The sequence below is a fragment of the Apteryx mantelli genome, chromosome 13 (genome assembly GCF_036417845.1).
Source record: "Apteryx mantelli isolate bAptMan1 chromosome 13, bAptMan1.hap1, whole genome shotgun sequence".
Classification (NCBI taxonomy): domain Eukaryota; kingdom Metazoa; phylum Chordata; class Aves; order Apterygiformes; family Apterygidae; genus Apteryx; species Apteryx mantelli.
Window position 1 is genome coordinate 13,257,459 of NC_089990.1, and position 13,570 is coordinate 13,271,028.

Here is a 13,570-nt window from a genome sequence, read left to right on the forward strand (position 1 = left end):
TTTTTAACATTTTGGAAACTGTCAAAGCTTGAAGCGATACAGTTTGTGCCAGAGAGAGACGAGAGGTTTCTCCCTCTTGAGGGCTGAGTACTCAGCTGGTGTGAAATAAGCTGGCACAGAGTTTCTCCTCTTCTTGTCCGTCCTGATGGAGCAGGGGTGCCTGGATCTAGACCTGCTAGAGAGCGATGACCACGCATTGTGCCTGCTCTGCTCGTCAAGGTTTGGACAGAGAAACAGCATGTTTCAGCAGAAAGAGGAACACATTTCTCAGGATTCATTTTATAAACGGCCTCTGAAGACTCTCAGGTAGGGAGTTTCAATGGTGGGAAAAAGGCCCTTGGAGACCAAATGCAAAGGCTGTGTCCTTCCGTGCCCGGGTGCAACCACTGGAGCTGTAGCACCCGTGCTAGCCCCACGGTCTAGCTACAGATAGCTCTTGGTACAAGCCTCCCTGGGGCTGAAGCCGAAAAGCAGTCATCCCAGCAGCATTTACAGACCAGCCTCACAGTAAGAGAAAAAAAAGCAAAAAAACCCACACTACTATTGTAGGGCCTTTGGTGCTTGGCTCATTCTTTGGGATATGCTGTGGTGTCTGCCCAGGGAAGGGATGCGAAACGCAGGGAAGATGATACAGCCAGAGGGATCTCCCCAGACGCACCCAGGCGATGCGAGGCTGAAAGGCCGGGCCCGTGCCCCAGCCTCGATCACAGTCCTTGCCGCTGCCCCATTGCCCGGCACCCTGGAGCCTCGCGGCCGGCTCTGCCGGAGAGGCCGCATGGCCGGGGCCGGGCAAGGGCTGCCAGCGCCTGGCACGCTGCGCTCACGGATGGCATTACTCAGCAGCCGGCCCTGCGTGCCCCTGGTGAACCTGCTCGCTCGCCGTGCTGCAAATAAATGCAGCTACGCCTCCTGTTAGCACTCGAGGCAGGGGGGATGATCCCACTAAAAACACCACGATTTGATAGTTGGAGCACTGGCAGCCTAGCGGTTTCCATGGCGACGGGGCAGCCACGGCGCTGCCATGGCACCCTTTGGCCGGGCCGGGGGCGCCGGCCGGGGCTCGCCTTGCACAAACACCCCAGGCAGCCCGGGGGAGCGGGGCAGGAAGAAACCCGGACAAGGAGCCCCCACGAGGGATTAAGGAGAGGAGGCCGCAGCACATAGCGTGGTGTGGTGGCGGCTGGCTGGCGAGGCCCCAGCCCTCCCTGGCCGGCGGGCGAGGTGGGCCCGTGGCGGCGGCGGCACGGCATCGTCATCGGCGTGTCCCCCCGCTTCGTAATGTGCGGACGGGATGGAGAGCAGACATGCAGGGTGTTTCGGGACCAGGCCTTTCCAAGGCAGGCCTTGTGTGCTGCTTTGTGCATTAAGATGATCTTTTGTAGGGTTTTTAATGTGTTGGGGGGGGAAATAATAACTTTTTAATTAGCCTCAGCGCACCCTTTCCTGCTTCCTCATAACTCGGCTGCTTCGATGGGCATTGGGGAGCTTCGGGGAGCAGCCGGCGGCGTGGCGGGGGGCAGGCGGTGCGGGGAGGGCAGGGGCTGCTGGGCGATGGGGGTGCAAAATGTGGGCAGCCAATTAATTTCCCCAGTGCGTCCGGCACGACTAACGAGCGCGGTCTCTAAGCGAGCATGGGCCTGGGGCTGGGTTTGCAGCAGCGTGGATGCTGTTTGCAGCAGCTCCTCATCCCGGTCTGGGAGCAGGAGGCTTGCAAACCACTGATGAAGCTCTTTTCAAGAGCTGGGATTTTCCTTTTGGACAGCCTGATTGTCCCAAAACTCACTGTCATTCTAAGGGAGAGCAAAAAGGCCCAAATTACCACCCCCCCCCCCATTTGTAACTGCTGCATCTTCATTGCAAAGGAAATGAGCAAACAGAGAGAGAGGGGACCAGGCGCAGGTTTCGCTTGCTTTTGAAACACTGATTTGAAATGGCAGAGACTGCTTTGAGGGCTTTCAATTTGAGACAACTTTTGTCTTTCTTTTTTACAGAAAAAAAAAAGAAAAATCTCCCCCCCTCCAAAAATATCAAACCAACATTTTTCCCTTTGGGAAATATTAATATGCTGAGAAAATTATATTTTCTGATCATAACTTTTTCTCTGGGGAAATAAAAATACCGCCCATCTTCAATAATCACAATGGGAGGAAAGTGGGGGACAATTTTTAGCCTGCTCACGTGGAGTGGATAGACAGTATTCTTGGAGCCAGGCAGTCCATACTGTTGTTTATTATCTATAGTAAGTAGCATCCAGAAGTCTCAGCTAAGGATCAAGCCTTAGTGTGCTAGGCCCAGTACAAACACACAGTAAGAGTGTCCCTGCCCTGATGAGCTTACAGTCTAAAAATGGTCGTTTATATGGCATCATTTGGAGGGGAAGGTTAGGAATAGGATGAGAAGAGAAATCAACCTTTTTGTGACTTCCTTTTGTCTTCTAAACAAAAGCCATAAAACATAAACACTGATATTGTTTCCCAGTCCAGTCATTAGACAGATGTTTTAGGGCTGTGTTCCCCGGAGCAAGCTAGTCAGGCACCGGTGAAAAGGCAGCAGCTGTCCCGGTCTGAAGCCGCTGCAATGCCATAACCCATGCTGAGGGTGACGGCAGAAACCACAGCATGCAGGGAAAGGTGGGTGGTTTACGCCACCCTGAGCAGGAGCCGTGGGGGTTGGGCTCCCACTGCCTTGCTTGGAAGAACAGCACACGTCTGCTGAATGTCTCTGTGCCCTGGGATCCCTGCCCGTAGCAGGGAAATTTCTTTTCAGGAAAATTGAGCTTTGCAAAGTAATTCCAAAAAATGGTGGATTTTTCTTTTATGCTTTTCTTTTCTGAGATACTGTAGAAAGTTAAAAACATGACTGAATTTGTGCATGCCTTTATTTATTGAGCTGTTTATGATGGGCACAGATTTCCCAAGCCAAAAAGATCCCTCCCCCTCCCCTCCCCCAGCTTTAGTAATCAGCTCCCGTGTGCTCCAACCCACGCTAGACTATTTTCTTCTGTCAAGTCAATCTCAAATCTTCCATCATCGGTTAAATTACCCAGGTGTATGTTAGTTTTATCTTTTTTGGTGAAATCTTATAATCTTCCAAGTCTACTTTGCCCGAGTCCCTGTCATTCTTTTAGGTCTCCTGTATACCTTGCTCCTGCCCTGGATCACTCTTTAAAAGGTCTAAATTCAACATACTGCTGCTCACAGTGCTTATGTCTTTACTTTGACGTCCATGATAATCAGCTGTGTCCATCAAAGCTCCCAAGCTCTCTGAGGTCTCAGTGAATTGGAGAGGTTTAGACTCTTTTTTGCACACATACATTAATTTTTTCCATCTATCAGCCCTTTCTCAAAAGCTCCCCTCCAGATTTTGCTGCTTGTGTTCACCACAGCCTACATAGAGTGCACACCTTTTATACCACCGTACTGTTTATGAACATGCTTGGCATGGGCCCTGGTTTGCCACCAGGGTGCCCCCTCCTACGCACACAGTAGCAGCTGCCTTCTGACATGTGAAGACACGCTTCACTCAGAGTCTGTCATGTGAGCCAGTTTTAATCTAGGATGCTCTTTCCTTTTGGGTCCCTACAGAGATCACAGATCCCTGTCTAATCCAGCTCCCTGTCAGCATACAGTTGAGTCATAGGAGGTTTTTCTATTGCTACATCTAATAGTGCTTTGCTATCAGAAGCAGAACATCAGCCCGCTTGGCTGGGTGTCAGCACCGTCACCCAGCAGCTCTCCTTGTCTGGAAGTTGTTTTGATTCTTTTCTTAGACTTCTCCCTCTCTGTCTCTCTGTCTCTCTCTAAAACATTAATTTCCTCTAATTAGAGCCTCCTTAACAATTCTTTTCCCCCCCCTCTCCTCAATTAATTTCCTCTAATTAGAACCTCCTTAATAATTCTTTTACTAAATCAATTTCCTCAGTTAGAACCACCCGCCATAATTTCTTTCCATCCTTTCAAAAGCTGTCGGAGTAGCTAAGCAAATTATGCTTCTGAGTAACCTTTATCTCTTACTTGGTATTTTAAAAGAAGAACTGTAACAGGTTAGACAGGCACAATTTTCCCTTCCAGAGCTATGCTGGTCTGACCCCATTAGGTTGTACTTAGCTGAGTGTTGTACTATTGTGTACTTAATTAGGTGCTCTAGCTCTTCCTCTGGAACCAAGGTAAGGCTGTATTTATGAATGAATTAAACATGACACTTCATTACTCAGATCAGATTTAAGTGTCAAAATCCATCTTTAAACCAGATCAAATTGCTGTCTAAGAATATATAAAACAGCCTGGCCCTGTCAGCTGTCCTGTGAGCCAGCCATTCCTAACTTTTTCTCTGCAGCCATGCCAGCTTTCTTCTCGTGACAAGCCTTTTAAGTAACAATTGTTTCTAAAACACTCTGTTTAGAAAAAGATTTTTTGTTTTTAATTTAGGCAGTAAGTAAATATTCATAGTACACTGCTTTTCATGATTACTTATGCTGTGGGCCAAATCAGCAGTTAGTGTAATTGGGGAAGCAGCTGATTTACACCTTAAGAACCTTGGGCCTGAGCTTCCCCTTCTACATTATGCAGTTTCTTCCCAGTTCAGACTGTATTTCACTTTTCTCCAGTCCTTTTCTTTAGGTGTTGATGGTTCCTGTCACAGCTGACAGAGACCTGGCAGGAGAGCAAGAACACTAGGAACCGTCTCTGTCTGAGCTTCCTGAGAGCTACCAAGGAGGGCAGATGGGGAATGCCATGCATGGCTTGTTCCCCTTCCTGATTCTGGGAAGAAAAGGGGCATAGATTGGTGGCAAGTGGGAGGAGGCATACAGTTTTAGTGAAGTCTGTTTTTTTAATTTAAATATTAAAAAGAAGAAAGTAAGGAAAAACATCTGAACTGCAGCAACTCTTCCCCACCACTGGTAGGTGCAGGGGTAGCTGCTAGTATTCCTTTCCCTAGTACCCATTTCTCAGGTTAGCACCTACTATTGTCCACAGATCTGAGGATTTCAACACTTATCCATGTGAAGGAGAGCACTGGATCACCTGAGACAGGCTGAAGACATCTACCTCACAACAGGCATACGAGACACCTTCTGGTCTTTGTAGCATAAGGGCTTTCTCCCCATTTTGGCTACGCCCAAAGTTAAGCTGCATACTCTGGTCAAAGTCCTGACCACATGGCAGGATGCCACCACGGGCCCTTAGAGATCCTGTCCTGGTAAGACAGCAGGCCATTTAGACTCATGAAATGCTTTTCATCATCTGATGAGGATCAGCAAAGCCTCACTGGGTGGATGCCTTGGGTGCCATGTCATGCAACAAGCAGTGCAATCCATGAGGAATGCTCCCCAGATATCCTACAGGATACTCCTGTCTGTGCCACAACCAGCTTTCTGGGCAGGTTCAAAGCATTTTGGCCAATCCCAGCTCCCGGCAGAAGGAAGGCTGTACTGCCATCCTCTTTGGCCCCTCTCTCCTTCTAACCTTTCCGTGTCTCTAGCACTCCCACAAAGTCTATATTGGTGGAGGTGGTGCAGAAGTTGTAAAATCTACTTTATTTCCTCTGCAGACTTAAAAATTATGCAGAAAACTCAATTTGCCATCACTTCCCATGGAATTTTGGAGCGGGACTGGATGGAAAATTGAAGCACATTCAGGTGTTTGTTCTTGACAAAATCCCTAACTGACTTTTCTGGGCCATCTTACAAGGAGTCAAATGCTGGTGGTGTTGGAGAAAGGGTTGTTTGGGAAGGGAAGATTCTCTAAAAAGACAGGTTTGGGAGCTAAAAAAAAAAGTTGTCTGTTTTTTCTCAGAAGAGATGAGAGCAGGAAAAAGGAATCACCAAATTGGATTGCTCAGACTAATGATCGACTACAACAGGAAGAGACGCTGTTTGCTATGCTCCTTGAAGAGCCCATTTTGCTGGCCTCCAGTCCATTCCAGTTGAGGACAAAGAACAGCTAGAGATACAGATAGGCTATCCAGTAGACAATGTTGAAGAGTAGGAAGGCGGTGGGAAAGAACACGCGGGAGTAAGAGTCCAGGCGGGAGATGTGAATGCGGACCCTCCCCTCCCGCCACATCCCTGTCTGACAGTCCTCAATGCAGCAGAAGAATCTCTCACATTCCTTCCCTTCCAGGCATGGGGAGCCAGGGTCTTCATCCTCATCCTCCTCTACCTCTGGGGGCCAGTGCATGATATTGTTGATGTTGATGGTGGTGAAGGATGGCATCACCTGGACACCAGCAGATGGCTGTAACAAGGAGGGAGAAATGACTTATCACAGAATCACAGAATGGTTGGGGTTGGAAGGGACCTCTGGAGATCATCTAGTCCAACCCCCCTGCTCAAGCAGGGTCACCTAGAGCATGTTGCACAGGATCGCGTCCGGGCGGGTTTTGAATATCTCCAGAGAAGGAGACTCCACAACCTCTCTGGGCAACCTGTTCCAGTGCTCTGTCACCCTCACAGTGAAGAAGTTTTTCCTCATGTTCAGATGGAATTGTCTGTGTTTCAGTTTGTGCCCGTTGCCTCACGTCCTGTCACTGGGCACCACTGAAAAGAGTCTGGTCCCATCCTCTCGACACCCTCCCTTCAGATACTTGTACACATTGATAGGATCTCCTCTCAGCCTTCTCTTCTCTAGGCTAAACAGGCCCAGCTCTCTCAGTCTTTCCTCATAAGAGAGATGCTCCAGTCCCCTAATCATCTTTGTAGCCCTTTGCTGGACTTGCTCCAGCAGTGCCACATCCCTCTTGTACTGGGGAGCCCAGAACTGGACGCAGTACTCCAGATGTGGCCTCAGCAGGGCTGAGTAGAGGGGGAGAATCACCTCCCTTGACCTGCTGGCAACACTCTTCCTGATGCACCCCAGGATACCATTGGCCTTCTTGGCCACAAGGGCACATCGCTGGCTCATGCTTAACTTCATGTCCACCAGCGCTCCCAGGTCCTTCTCAGCAGAGCTGCTTTCCAGCAGGTCAACCCCCAACCTGTACTGGTGCTGGGGGTTATTTCTCCCTAGGTGCAGGACCCTGCACTTCCCTTTGTTGAACTTCATGAGGTTCCTCTCCGCCCAGCTCTCCAGCCTGTCCAGGTCTCTCTGAATGGCAGCACAGCCCTCTGGTGTATCGGCCGCTCCTCCCAGTTTTGTATCGCTGGCAAACTTGCTGAGGGTGCACTCTGTCCCTTCATCCAGGTCATTGATGAAGAAGTTGAACAAGACTGGACCCAGTACTGACCCCTGGGGGACACCGCTATCTACAGGCCTCCAACTAGACTCTGCGCCGCTGATCACAACCCTCTGAACTCTGCCATTCAGCCAGTTCTCAATCCACCTCACTGTCCACTCATCTAACCCACACTTGCTGAGCTTGCCTATGTGGATATTATGGGAGACAGTGTCAAAAGCCTTGCTGAAGTCAAGGTAGACAACATCCACTGCTCTCCCCCTCATCTACCCAGCCAGTCATTCCATCATAGAAGGCTATCAGATTGGTTAAGCATGATTTCCCCTTGGTGAAGCCATGCTGACTACTCCTGATCACCTTCTTGTCCTCCACATGCTTGGAGATGGCCTCCAGGATGAGCTGCTCCATCACCTTTCCAGGGATGGAGGTGAGGCTGACTGGCCTGTAGTTTCCTGGGTCCTCCTTCTTGCCCCTTTTTGCCCTTATAGGGAAAAAAAAGGCAAGAAAAAGTGTTCTAGACACAAAAACTCATGCAACTAGCAATTAGGCAGTTCATAGCATGGGCACAACTCAATGGAGAGGGATGACTGATCATTCCCCATCTCTGCATCTTGTTTTAAATCACCACCTTGGCATATTGCAGGGACTGGCAGCTCCCTGCATGACAAGTTACCTCCCTGGCATCCTATAGCACAGCTTTAGACAGGAAGATCTAAATGGTCTGATTCCCCATCTCTGCTACTAATATTCAGTGCAGCAAACTGGGACTGTTTGGTTTCAGCTATGCTAGCCTCTTCCCTCATTCCTTTGAGCTCAGCTGTCCCTGGAGACACAGCATGCAGCCCAGACATGTACTCTGGTTGCTGTCAGTTGCAGGAGGAAAGCTGGGACAAGGCTGTGACTCATAACCTCTTGCTCCAGGAGATGAGGCATATCATCAGTTTTATGGAAGAGCTCTCTCCACCCATGCTGGGAAATGAGGCTGACCAGGAAGAGATCTGGCTTTTTAGTTTTCAGTCTGGACCCAATTCAGAGCCCTGTTTCAGCTGATGTGTCAGGAGTACCTGCCATGAGCTTGAACAGATCTCAATGGCATAAATGCCACTTTGGGTTTACTAACCCCACACTCAGCAGGTCTTCTTATGGACGGACCACAAAAGACACTAGGTTTCTGGATCTCTGCTATCTAAGATGCCTCCATAGTCCATGTAGATCAAATCAGTACGGGTTGGAGAGCCTAATGTGGATTGACTCATCTTAAAGCAGATGTTTGCATCCCTAAACTGTACTGACCAGCTCTCCAGTGACTGTGAAAAGAGGCAGAGTGCCTGGCTCTGACAGGGACGCCCTTGTTGTAGGGCAGCCTCAGTGGCTTTTTCCGGTTGTGTCTCACCTTTCAGGTGCTCTGACCCAGCACAAAGCAGGGTGTGATGGCCTCAGGTACACAGGATTGGTGTGTTAAACAACTAAACAACTTCAGCAGTTTCCAGTGTAGGTGCAGGAGGGGTATTCCTAAATGGCTTGGGATTCTAACAGCATCCACCTTTTCTGGCCCCTTAGACCTACCAGCCTGGTTTTCCTGCTGTTGTGCTCCAGTGGTTTCTTGTTTCCCACCAGGTAGTTGAGCGTGGCATACTCCATGAGAGCTGCGAAGACGAAGATGAAGCACACAGAGACAAAGAGGTCCATGGCTGTGATATAGGAAACACGGGGAAGGTGCTTGCGGGAGATGGTGCTCAGGGTGGTCATTGTTAGCACAGTGGTGATACCTAAGAGGGAAAAGAGCTGGTTCAGGTAATGAAGAGTAGCACTTCTATCTTCTCCATGCTCTGGGTTGCCAAAACATCCACATTTTTCCTCTCCAAAGGGCCTGCCTGGACAGTCCGGGGGTGGGGGGGAGTGTCCCCCTCCACTGAAAGGAAGGTATGAGGGAGCAGAATGTAGGAAAAGGATCTGTGCAGTACTCTGGGGAGCAGGTGAACTCCACAAAGGGCAGCACAGCTGCCCCACAGCTTCTCGCTGGTACAGCAAAATGAAACATGTGGGCTCCCAGATGGGTCCATGAGCTGCAGCCTTAGAGCTAAAATGGTCTGTTCCTGAATCCTGTTGCCTTTCTGTATCTGGGTGCATGGCTGTCTGTGAGCGATTTGAAGCAAAAAAAATTATTTCCTGGTGCAACACATCAGGGAATTACTTTGTTGTTCCCAGGGCTGATGTTGAGATGTTTTTAATGGCTCAAAAAGTACCTATGGGAGAGAAATGGCTTTTGTCTGCTCCCTTTTTTTGCTCTACTCAGCCAGACTCTGGTCCTGCAGTGCCCTTTGACATGCTTCATGGAATAAGATCTGTTTGAAATCAGGTCATACAGGCCATCAATGTGGGCTGGTGAAGGAATGGGGAACTCAGCCCCTGTTTAAGGCTGCACACGAGGGACAGCTGCTTGGATGACAAGAGGAGAATCCAGTGGAAGGACATGCTAACATGGGCTATAACAGTGGACAGATGACTTTGGACAGTCAATGGATGAGTTAGAATTCAGTGAGTGATGTCCAGCTGAGCCAGCAACAAGTGTGACAATATTGCAGACATCATAGCACTGCTATTTCTGGCTGATGTGAACCATGGCCCAGAATGCAAAGGGCCCAGTTTGTGTCCTCCCTTTGTCTCTGAGCATTTGCTCCCAGGATGAATTTGGCCCAATGCAAAGCTCATTGAATGCGCAGAAATTGTAAGGAATTTCTTTTGACTTGAATGGGACTTGGAATAGCTTTTGAAACAGCAATAATGCTCATAGACCTGTTTCCAGAGATTAAGTATCAGGAGCCAACAAAGGTCAGCTCCAAGGGTTGGTATCATGATCTCATCCACTGCTTTTAGGATGTGGAGAATGAGCAGGAACTCTTCCTGCTCCTCTTTCTCTAGCACTAATCTAAATATGCCTGCATGTCACCCTCTCTTGTGCTTATCCCAATGGCCCTGGGTGGGAGCACAGAGAGAGATTTTCATGTTTTCCTACTGTATTTGCATTAGCAGCTGTGATGTGACTTCCTATATATTTGAAATGCTGATGGAATTGGCGGGGTTTATATCTCCCTAATGTAGCCTGATGGGCTTCAAATGTACTGGGGATCATTTGTATGAAGTACAATAGAGGCTGTCAAGAGAATACACTATTCTTGATATGCTGGGGTCCCTTCCCACAGAGACAGCCCCTCTCCTGGGGGAACCTGCATGTGTTTTTTGAGGCAGCCACCACAGTGGTGTCAGCTGTGTAGAACATTTTGCCCTTTGCTGTTTATTCCTTTTCCAGTCATGAACTATGGCATACCCTTACCTCCATCGGAAATGACACTCAATTCCTCCTCCTGCTTTCTCTGGGGGCACCAAAGAAACTGATTTTGAGAGCAAGATGAGGAGAGATGGTTAGAACAGAGGAGCTTGGATTAGCCCTGCCTGATGCTGACAGCCCCTCGCCTCTCCCCTCCCTCCTGGCAGAGGCCTGCAGGCAGGGCTGGCAACACTACCTCCAATTAAGGAGGGCTGAGGCAGTGCTGGGAAGCAGAGCTTGCTGAAGAATAGATACAGCCAAAGTGTGTTAAAATTGGTGAAGAACTCTCTAGCTCCTATAAGAGCAAGATCTGATCAACATGAGCTTTATCCTGCTTTGAAGAGCCACTCCAAATTACTCAGCAGTAAGCAGGGCTGTTGCCACATCCTGGATTCCTGCTGTGGTGTGAGTGACAAAGAAAACCTGTACCTACCAGCCTTCCGTCTTCTGCCAGTGCTTGGGACTCTGTGTTACAGCTGAGCAACTTTGATCATTGACCCAACAACCTTCATGTTGCTGGACCTACCCTGAGCCCTTGAGAAGTCATGAGGAAATGCAGAATACATACCTGTGGCAGGAGACCTTTGGACAGTATTGCAAAGCCATGGCATGCCCCTTCCCTCTCCCCTTCAGAGTGTGAGAATACCACATGGTCAGCCTGGAAGAGGCTGTCACAGGGGTCTCAGATCAAGATACATGAATCTTGTGCCAGCCTGAAATAGTCCAGTGATCCAGGTAAGCCCAGCCAGGGATTCAGCTGAGCTTGAGGAGAGTGTCACAAACAGGAAGATGGAGGAGTGCAATATCTTCCAGAAAGCCGAGTAACATCAAAAAATGGTAAACTGCTTTAGGAGCTTTCATTCTTTAACATTGACAGCCTGCTACTCTTGCAGAGTTCAACAAGCACCAGACATGCAACAACCTGTCTCTTACCCAGAGATGTCCGGGCTGGTGTAGAATCTCTCTTGATCCAGAAGGAAACCCAGGAGAGAACAACGGTCAGGATGCAGGGAATATAGGTTTGAATGGCAAAATAACCCATACGTCTACTCAGGTCAAAAGAAACTGTCATCACCATGTACTCCCCTAGGAAAGAGCAACAGAGACATTGGAATAATAATATGTGGCTTCCTAGAAAACACAGGAATCAGTGAAGTTTGAGAACTGGAGTGTTTCTGTTGAGGTTTTCTTGTTTGAAGTGCCTGGCTGACTGGTTTTGTGGCTGGCTTTGTGATTGCCCAGCTGGTTAGCTTTGTGGACAGCTGTGTGGCTAACTGAATAGCCTTTGTGACTGGCTGGCACTGTGGCTGGCTTGCTGTTTTTGTAGCTGGCTGGCTTTGTGACTACCCTGCTGGATCGTTGACTTTGTGGTTGCTTGACTTGCTGGATTTGTGGCTAGTTTGTGGGCTGGCTTTGTGGTCGTCTAACTGGCTAGCTGGCTGGCTGCTTGGCTGGCTGTGTAACCTTCAGTCTGTGTTTATGTCAGCCTGGCTGTGTGCCTGGGCACATTGAAAAGCACGCGTCTGGAAAAGTTTCAGGGAAGAAGAACTCAAGATATCTCAAGAGAATATTTATCTTCAGATGATTGCTGTAGGGGTTCTTGTTCTATAGAAAGCTATTTAGCTGTAACAGGCTACATGGCCCACTGACTGGCTTGCCAACTAACTACCTGAGCTGCGACAAAGGTGTCCTTCAATAACTTTTCCTGTCTCTGGTTCTATCCCTGAAAAAGGCCATGTGGTGCTGCACATCCTCATTGCTCATTTGACAACTTACAGCTGAGGTTCTTCTTTTCAGAGGCTCATAGTGAGTGCTGAACAAAAGCAACCCAACAGCTCTAGGGTTAAGATGGAACTTGTAAGCAATTACTGAAATAAGAATGACAAACATCAGCCAGCCACTGTTGCAGCAAGAGGGGAGCTCCTTCTCCTCTCCCTCCTGAACCCTTTGATTAGGGACAGCTTAATTCGCAACAGCACTGTCCCTCCACAGTCCACAGATGTCAGCAGTTCTGACCTGCCCCGTACTCTGCTTTCCCTCATCCTTCATCTCCGACACCTCTGCTCCCTCTAGCATAGGCCCTTTTTCTCAGTCTTAGGTTCTTCACATCAGGTCTGACTCCCCTTGGCTCTGTAATGTTGCGGCCTCCCTTCCCCACCATCATGGAGCTGCCTGATAACTCCTTTGTCTCCGATAAGGTATCCGACATGCTGGCATTTTCATGAGCTGGCTACTTTTGCCTCACCTGCCCCAGTCCTGAGGACTTCTGAGGTGTTCCTCAGCCCTGTGAAGTCAAATTGGTAAAGCCTCCAGGTGCGCTGGTCAGAGACCTCAATGGAATAGCGCCTCCAGCGATAGACAATCTCCTCACGCGGGTAGCCATCTGGGAAAAGAGGCAGGAACATCAGGGGAGAGAGTACATGATGTGCCTGTATCCCATCCCCTGCCCTGATTGCAACAGCTTTGGCATCTTACTGTAGATGCTTTATAAACACATCTGAAGCCTTCAGGTAGGTATTTTTGATGCCCTTTGGTTAGATTCCCTTAGGCATCCTCCCCATGCAATAGGAGTAGGGACCTAATCTCCCTTTGCGGGCAGCTTTTGAGCCCAAGGGATGGGAAAAGCAATGCCAGAAATAGAGCCTTTCTAACCACAGGGATAGTAGGAAGGAGACTTGGGTTTGTATAACAGGATTCCCCCAGCCTGAAGTCCTTATGGGTTTCAGCTCTCCTCTGCCCTTCTTTTCAGGATACTTCTTTTCTAGGCATTTTTTGCTGGGTATAGGACCAACCCGCTGTGAGGAGTGGAGTGCTGACAGCGGGGCAGTGAGGGGCCTTTGCCTCTCCTCATGGCTACCTTCCCTTCCTAGGAGTGGGTACTCCAGGAATGCAAAGCCACTGGTGTGGAGGTTAGCATGGTCATGGCTGCCCTGCAGATCTCTGTCCCCCTCACCCTGGGAGCTGATCAATGGAGAAGAAGGGGTGCATTCCCCATGGAGGAGACCTGGTTCCTGCAGAAGGGAGTGTGGCTTCTCTTGGCTCTGCTTTCTTGGCAAAGATACAAGCCTA

General features: G+C 49.1%; 1 protein-coding gene across 1 annotated transcript in view; it reads right to left on the bottom strand.

Moving 5' to 3' along the window:
- Nucleotides 1–2,219: 2,219 nt before the first annotated feature.
- Nucleotides 2,220–13,570, bottom strand: part of LOC106498552 (gamma-aminobutyric acid type A receptor subunit epsilon) — a 41,249-nt gene continuing 29,898 nt past the window's right edge. The window contains exons 6-9 of the mRNA XM_067303890.1: nucleotides 12,747–12,884; nucleotides 11,435–11,587; nucleotides 8,740–8,942; nucleotides 2,220–6,236 (exon numbers count right to left, since the gene is read on the bottom strand). Coding sequence (XP_067159991.1) covers nucleotides 5,943–6,236; nucleotides 8,740–8,942; nucleotides 11,435–11,587; nucleotides 12,747–12,884 — 788 coding nt within the window. The 3' untranslated portion in view covers nucleotides 2,220–5,942. The remainder of the gene's footprint in view (nucleotides 6,237–8,739; nucleotides 8,943–11,434; nucleotides 11,588–12,746; nucleotides 12,885–13,570) is intronic.